The 8850-nt window shown below is 36.8% G+C and overlaps 1 protein-coding gene across 1 annotated transcript; it reads left to right on the forward strand.

Annotated features, from left to right (window-relative positions):
• The first annotated feature begins 1723 nt into the window (after positions 1-1723).
• Positions 1724-7732, forward strand: LOC116308110 (uncharacterized). Its single transcript, XM_031718483.2, has 8 exons — positions 1724-1911; positions 2232-2343; positions 2924-2996; positions 3659-3752; positions 4206-4324; positions 4935-5113; positions 5570-5646; positions 6290-7732. The coding sequence occupies exons 1-8, from the start codon at positions 1756-1758 to the stop codon at positions 6518-6520; spliced, it is 1041 nt and encodes a 346-aa protein (XP_031574343.1). The 5' UTR covers positions 1724-1755; the 3' UTR covers positions 6521-7732.
• The last annotated feature ends 1118 nt before the right edge of the window (positions 7733-8850 follow it).

Below are 8850 nucleotides of genomic sequence, written 5' to 3' on the forward strand. Positions count from 1 at the left end.
TTGTTTAGTTAGGGAACAAAGACCTGCTTCTGTTCCTATGCTTGTTAGGGTTTCAGTAAATGCCTTAACCATTGAGTCTACATTATCTGCGTTTTCTATTGATTCGCGTAGCGTTGCTTGCATTTCTGTAGTGCTTAAAATGTTTTGTAATTTATCGATATTTCCAGTATGCCACTTTAAGCTAGAAATTGTCGAAAATTCCCTATTTTCTTCTCTTTCTTTGTTTCCACTGTTTTTGGGGTAAAGTTGGATTTCTATTCCATAAGAAATATGACAATGATCGGATAGATCTGGCATTAGTGGATTAACCTTCAAAAATCGAGCTTTTTCAAGTAGATTTGTACTCCCGATTACATAGTCGACTAGACTATTTCCGTTGTATCGAAAACAAGTCTTTTTGCCCGTCAAGTCACCAACAACCCTTCCATTAAAGATTCGTAAATTGCAAGCCGTGCAAATATCTATTAGACATTTACCCCTTTTATCGACGTTCTCTTTGTCTTTAGAGTACCTTTTCATTTGATTGTCAATGAGATAATCATCAGGTAAATTAAGGTACTTACTGTCATCATCATTTATGTATTCCTGGATTTCCCCAATTCGTGCATTAAAGTCGCCTCGTAGAATGACTTCACCTTTAGTTGAAAAATTAATTATATCTAGTTCTATATCCTGCAATATATCTTCATCATTCTATTTTATTCTTCATCATTCTTCATTTTATGATTCAAGTTTTTCCCGGGGGGGGGGGGGGGGGGGGTACCCTGACCCTATCCCAGACCTGAAATTTTACATACCCTAGCCATATCAGCATACATTCATCAATGTATGCTGATACGTGAAAATGAATTAAGAAAATTACCTAATACATAGTATATATATATACCTATAATATATTTGGAATCAAACACTCATGTACTATTAGTATAAGGTGCCAAATAAAATTGTATTGTATATTGTACCCTACCCCAGACTAAAACTAAGAATTATATACCCTATCCCAGACTAAAAGACGGAAAATACGGTTTTACAATCGATTGCAATCAATATTTACTAACATTTTTATTGTTTTTGTGCCGGCAGAAATCATAGCCTATTCTCCAGACAAAAACGACCAAACCGGTAACCCTATCCCAGAGTAAAATGACACCCTATCCCAGACAAAATGTCAAAAAATGATACCCTACCCCAGACCCAAAAGCCGAAAAACCATACCCTAAAGGGCGGCACAAACCCGTATAGCAAATATAGGGGAGTACCCCCCCCCCCCCCGGGAATTTTTTGAATATTTTATGATTAATTTTGTTGTGTTGACTGTGACAATGATTGTTGCATGAGTGAGATTGTTGTTGCTGATTTTGATCACTTTTCGAGCTCTTGAATTTTGCACCATTTGTTCCGGCCAATATAAATATATATAAATGTGTAAATAAATACAAGAGGACGCATTAAGAGAGAAGCCGGGGGAGGGGACCTCCCATTCGTCGTGGCAACAAAATGGCGACTTTTTAGACTTAATACGGTAATGCCGATTTAAAAAAACCTAAGGCGTTTTTAGAAGGGTGGGGGACAACGCAATTGGTCATTACCGCGCTATTTGAGAAAATAATGTAAAATACTTCGGGATTCTTATAGACTATTAGACTTTCTTTGCAATCTCGCACGGTGCTGACAAAGAGGAACGTGGGCTCTGGCTACGAGATCTTTGTGGTATTTCAACCGTCCCCCTCCCCCCGAACCTCTTTATTTGACAAGATGGAGGATCTAGCAAGTCCTGTTCAAGGTCTTCAGAAACAGTCCTACGTTCCTCGTCCTCCTGCAACACTTTATTATCATGAATCAATGAAACCTCTTGCACAAAGCATCGCTGAGAGATGTAGTCAGCCATCAGTGTGGCCCAAGGTCGCTGAAGTACGAAAAACTGCCGAATATTGATGCTTTTCCTGTTCGTAGATCCGTCACTTTCGCTTTCATTTTCATTCAAACAAAAAGCATTAATGCATTTTTCCATTATCTTAGTCGATTATAATTAATTGCTTACCAATCGCACAATTTGGGTTTTGTTGGACGTCATTCAAGGCGTTTCCATGACATTCCATAGCAACTTTGCCTTGAAAACTTTGAGTTTTCCCACAATGACATGGAAGCAAATATTATTCATTTTTTAATCATCTATCCTTTCATCTGTTGATTGATCAATTCATTCGTTCCTTCATCTTTTTCTGTTTAAGGGCCAGTTTGTTCAGTGTGTTAAGATGGTGCACATTGATTGGGACAAGTTTCCAGATGGCTGGCCTAACTTGAACATTCAAAATTTAAAACAGGATTGTGCTGGGAAAGATGGTGCGTTTATATATCATGTCACTTTAGAACTCTTCCATCTAACCAATAAATAAGACGAGTTTTTTTGAGCTTATTTATTCGCTGATTGGCCCCTAGATTGCATGTTGTGAGCTCAATGTTGGGTATTGTCAATGAATTGTTGTACAAATGTACTGAAACTCCATTTTTTATCAACTAATTTTTTGACTTGATTTGATTCCTTGGCCAATTATCATGATTGTTACAGACTTTGACTTGTCAAACATCATTCTCCACTTTAAACATCATCACTTACTTCATTCTTAACTTAATCATCCAGAAATAAGTTAATCAATAGTACATCGTTTCAATTTCTTTCATGTACCATAACTGGCATGCAATCGCTAGATCTATTGGATCATTAGGAATAACTATAGAATACGCTGCTAAAGCCTTCCCAATCCTAACCCTAAACCTAACCCCAAGGTACTCGATTGTTTATTCCTATAACAAACGTGTAGGCACGTAGGCAGCCCACTATAATACTTTTCCTTGCGGGGTATTCTATGGTTGTACCGATCATTACAAGTTTATCATATTATTTTTATATTTCTCATTCCAGTCATTTTTCTTGGCAGTTTTCATTCTCCAGAAGTTGTTTTTGAAGAACTCTCAGTCTTGTACAAAATACCAAGGTATGAAATGGCGAATGTATCAAATCAAATTAAATCAAAAAATTTATTTAAACATGGAAAAAATCATCAGTCAAAAATATCTAATACCCCATTCACACCTAAACATGTTTAGTTAAACTATGTTTTCATTAGGAAAAAAATTGAGAAACTAGAAACCTACGATATAGTGAAACTTTCTGAAATATTGTCAGAGCAAGACTGAGGATAGTTTACATGCATTATTTCACCAAATATTGTGCAGTGTTCGTAGATAGTTTTCCAAACCTGTTCAGTTAAACCACTTTAAAACATGTTTAAGCCTTGGTGTGAATGGGGTATAAGACCGTTACTGTTTTACATGATTGCCGTGTGGGAATCTGAAGTTTCGAAAGAAACCTGGTTCAATTTCTTTTTGAAGCTAGCTAACCAGCTGAGCGATGAAGGCAGTGGTCAAAACAAGAGTGGACAAAATGACCAGCCCTCAGCATTTTTGGAGCTTTAAAGAACAAAGCAAACATTATCTTTTATACATCATCAGTAGTTTAGTGTACATACCTTTATTAAAAACTTGGTTACACCACATGACAGGTGAATTAGCCTGCATGCTGAAGCACGGCATTAAATGTACTTCATTAATAAGGTTTAATAATGGATATATTTGCTTTGTTTCTTCGTATATATAGATCTCTTGCTAGGTCATTTACATTCATTCTTCCTTATTTTCCTACTGGGACCATGGAGCGGGAGGACACAGAAGGCCAGATTGCAACTGCAAAGGTATTTCAATAAAACCATCCCTGTGCACAAAAAAAAAAGTTTTTTATTACAGCCATTCTCAGTCACGCACCCTCTAGCGATTATTTTTGTCACGACAAGGTAGATTTTGGTGGATGTCAATCAAAGCATTTCCATGACATTCTATAGGCACGTGCCCTTATAGCTTTGTGTTTTCCGACAATGCTATGGAAACGCTTTGTGATTGACGTCCACCAAAGCCTTCTTTGTCGCGACAGAAAAAATCACAAGAGGGCGCGTGTGATATGAGAATGGCTGTAATCTGTAACTAGAGTTTATACAGCAGTGGAAGCCTTAACATTGTCATTGTTTTGTTTTTTTTATGTTTAACACTTTTTCATTTTCATCTTTTTTATTTTGCTATGTCATTTGTTAATCCAAAGTGAGTCTCATTTTAACCTTTTCCGCTTCTCCATTTTTTCTTATGTTGTTCAGACCCTGGCCACTCTGCTGTCTGCCATCCCTCTAACAGCAAGAGGACCATCACAGATTGTCATTTTTGACATTCATGCTTTGCAGGAGAGGTTTTATTTTGGTGACAATGTTATACCAAGGTAAGAAAATTGTGAATGCAAGTTTTGAATACATTATATTTATTTTATCATAAGAGTTTATTTAGTTTATTAACTTAAGGTATGACAATATGGGCAACAAAATATCCTGCAACTTGTCATGCAGCATTGTTGCATTTCAAGTTGTACTGAGCAATTGCTGTTCATATTGCCACTCAGCACACAACAAATTTTTGCAAAGTGGAAGTGCCTCAGTCAGACAGATTCCCCCCTCCCTTCTTTTTCTGCCCATATCTGCTTATTGCTGAGCTTCTTCTAAATCCTTATTACAGGACCATTTTGGTAACTTATTTATTTCTGTCCCTTAATTATGGTTCAGGTGTATTGATCCCATTCATGGTGGCGTAAGTGTTATGACAAATTAAAAATATCTCAACATTCCACTCAGTTTAATACTCTCAGTTTAAAATTGACTGTTGACTGTGTCTGCAAGTCTATGTTTTGTTGTTCTTATTGTAATTTGGCCTGGAAAGCCCTTTTGGGAGTCCAATAAAGTGTATGTAGTATGTATGTTGGCCTTCGACCCATACAGTTTTGAGATTTACATACAGATATACTTAATGTGTGGTGCCTGACTTTATTTGATCTCAAGGCTGGAGTCTGCAATTCCTCTGCTGATGAGAGAGTTAAAGAAATTGAATGACAACCTGAGCATAGCATTTCCAGATGAGGGAGCATTTAAAAGATTTCACACCATGTTTACAGCCTTCCCAAATATCACATGTATCAAGATACGTAATGGTAACACAAGATCTGTCGAAGTTAAGGAAGGTATGTGGTATTGTACAGGGGCAGATCCAAGAACTTGTTAGGGGGTGTCTGGTGCACTTAAGGATGCACCCCTGTTGTAATTGGCTCCCATGCAATTCTGAGTTTTTGGTGAGGGCACCATATCTTCTTAATCTAAAATCTAAAATCTAATTGGATTTACCACTCCACGGTGGACAGAAAGCCTAACAGTATTTGTAACCCACTTATGAGACTTCTTGATAGAATTTAGAAGTTGATTTTTGTGAAGGCAGGAAAAGACTGGGAAAACTAGAGAAAAACCCTCAAAGGACAGGAGAGAACAATCAGGAAAAAACCAACAAATAACTTTGCTGATAATCACATATGACACAGAGTCTGGGAAATCCAGCCTGTCAGTAAAGTATATATATAGGTTCATGGGTTTCTTGAAGTTTGTCGTGGTCATAATTGATAACTTTTGGTGTATATGTTTGATAGGTGATCCAAAAGACCATCATGTGGTGATTATTGATGATCTGGTTATGACTGGAGGTACCCTCATACAGTGTGCAAAGGTAAGCATAAGTAAGAGCAGTTGATGGATAATTAGTGCATGTATTTTAATTTTTTTTGCGCACTAGGGAAAGGGGTTCTAAGCACTAAAATAGTGAAAAAGCATAGAATGTGCATGCTTCAGCTATTTTTTTCCTGTATGCATTATATCATGGCAATAATTATGTTGTTTTCATTAAATAATTTCCATGGCTTCAAAGCGAAATTAAAAGAGTCAAAAGTGTAAGCAACTATAAAAACCTTAAAGATTCATTCTCAAATATTTAAATACGAGGCTATGCATGGTGGAATCCATTTTTCAAACCAATATGGCTGCCATGTAAAAAAAGGCCCATTAACTTGAAGTAGCATTCTCTCGGACTTGGCCCACGGCCTGTGGATCTGCGTGGATATCTTGAACGTTTTCCCTGGTCCCCCAGGAGATAATGGGACAACACTGTAGTTAACTTTTGTTTTACAATAAAAACAAGATAAGGCAGGTTTGGTGAACATGGTAAAAACAATGAAAACTCTATGGATACCAGGCTTAACCAAGGGTAGGATTGGGGTGTGGCTCATTACTAATTGATCAATCATAACCGACAGTATACGTTAGCCAGAGGAATAAGGGTTTAAGGCTAACTTGCATGTTTTGTGTCTCCTCAGGCTCTCGAAGCTGCAGGAGCATCCAAGATCAGTGCATACGTCACACATGCTGTCTTCCCTAAACAGTCTTGGAAGAAATTCACTGAATGCGATGTACCTTTTGAGAAGTTCTACATAACAGATTCTCTTCCCCATTCTACAGAAATTGCCAAAGAAGCTCCCTTTGAGCTGCTTTCTCTTTGTGATGTCATTTCTGATACGCTTTTGGGTTTTGACCTTTTGCAAACTTAAGATCCATTGTATCCTCAGGAAACCTCCTTAGGGCTTATATTATCCTTATTTCAATAAAGTTACCAAATACCTAGAAAGATAACATTAAGATCACTGAGGATCATGCAAAAATTTTCATTTCAAACAATTAAAGCTTTTTTGATAAAAACTGCAGCTTAAGGATGCTCAGAATAGGTGAGGATGTAAATGGTAGAAGATGTGCAAGTCCATCAACAGTTACTAAGCTGAATCCTTGTTGGTATTAGCTTGTAGCTTTTTAGGTGATTGCCTTTATTGAAATGAGTATATATCTATATATAATTTTAAAAAAACACCAAATTAGCCCTATTGTCTCTAAGGATCAAATTAGATTTTAGTAGTTGATTTATGTGGAGGGAGAAAAACTGGAGAACCTGGAGAAAACCCCTCCACAGGAGAGAAACAAAAAACAACTCAACTCACATACGACACAGAGCTCAGTGAGGCTCAAACCCGGGCTGCCTTGGTGAGAAGTGAGCGTTCTCATCCCTATGCCATAAGGACGCTAAGGCTACAAATCAATCCTCAAAAATGACTTTAGAAAACTTTTATGATGAAATGAATGAAGGTTTATGTGCCATAATCAAGTGAAATAATATTACATACTCCCAGTTCTATTCATTTCATAATGAAATATGTAAGTATAGCCCGGGGAGGGGGGGAGGGGTACTCTTGCATGTTTAGGGTAGGGATGTGCCGCTGAGCCCACTGAACTCTGACCCTGTTCCAGAGTAAAATCGCTGAAATTCATACCCTGTTCCAGAGCAAGACTGCTGAAAATCATAACCTGTTCCGGTATTGCAAAAATGGATACCCTGTTCCAGAGAGGAGAGAGCATGATTTCATATGCCCTGTCCCAGTGCGAGCATGATTTAACCACTGTTTAAACTCTCATTTCCCATTCCCATTTAGGTAATTTAAAATGACAGCTGTCATCAGGTTTGTTGAGATAAAAGCAAAACAAGTTTAGAGTTGGAGAAAATTCAGTTCAACAAGCAACATGCATTATGGGTCAGAGTAGGTTAGGTCACAGAAACATGAAAAGTGCTGTAAATAAAATAATGAATTTTTAATAGAAAAGTGTGCAGGATGCATGGTTTAAATACTTAGTTATAATAATACATAGTTGCCCTTCAAAAATGATAGGTTGTGACAATGGACCTTTATCTCATGAGAATAAAAACCTTTGTTTAACCTGCATTAATTCATTCTCAAGTACTTGAATGCAAGGCTACATGTGGTGGAATGGGTCGGTGTCCACTGGTAAAACAAAGCTTGGGATTGGACAAAATAACAAAAACAAAGAAAGCATGGATTATGGTGAACAATGTGTATTGTTCTACATGTGAGCTGCGTTCTTTGTTTTATCTCACCATTCATTGTTTGTTCATCCACTCCCAGGCTTCGTTTTGCTGGTTGTGGATTATCTGGTGGAATCTATTGTTTGAACCAACATGGCTGACGTGTGAAAAAGGCCATGGAGAATTTGTCAATATTGGCCATCTTGGATAGAAAGGCATTATGGACATCCAGAGGGCAAAAAAAGCTTTGTTACAGCAATGATGTTAATTGATATTAACAGATCACCACAAGAGAATAAAATAAAAGATTAATTAAGCTAGCACATTGATCAATTTTACCTATAAAAGAAAGCCAAACACACAAAACTCTATATATTTTCCGTCACCTTTTTGTGGATGGCTGCCGTATGGTCAAAGTAGTCCAAAGAAATGATCAAAGGCAAGGTTATAGCATTGAACAAAAACAAATGAAAACAGCAAGACCATTATGCAGGCAATATTTTTGATTTATTGATAAACTTTTCAGAGCAATGAATTCAAGTGAGCTTAAAATATATTACAACCTCCAATCTATATATATATATTAATTTACAGATAAATTCATTAAGAAAGACATACCATAACTCCTCTATTTAGCCCCCTTCTCTTATAAGTACCCCTCCCCTTAAAGTAATAATCATAACACTGCTTGTGCACTGATTAAACTACTGTGATTTATTCACATCTTGGAAATTAAGATCAATATCTGTTATTACAGCTACATGTAGATGAGTTGCAAATGACTAGTAATGCATTGAATCAACCTTATAGCCTTGCTTGAATGATCTTTATTAAAAAAAAGGTTTCCTCACTGCAGAGTCGAGAGTGGAGTTAACATTACCTCATATGACTTTTACTCTTGAATTGCCCTATTTCATAATGACATCACACGGTTTGTTTACATTGACTAAAATGATATAAATTTACGCTAAATTTAAGCTTAATACTTTTCTTTCGAGATATTTAGCGTAA

The sequence above is a fragment of the Actinia tenebrosa genome, unplaced genomic scaffold, assembly GCF_029948245.1.
Source record: "Actinia tenebrosa isolate PJP-AT-01 unplaced genomic scaffold, QUT_ActTen_1.0 PGA_scaffold13__45_contigs__length_12533684, whole genome shotgun sequence".
In the NCBI taxonomy this organism is placed as follows: Eukaryota; Metazoa; Cnidaria; class Anthozoa; order Actiniaria; family Actiniidae; genus Actinia; species Actinia tenebrosa.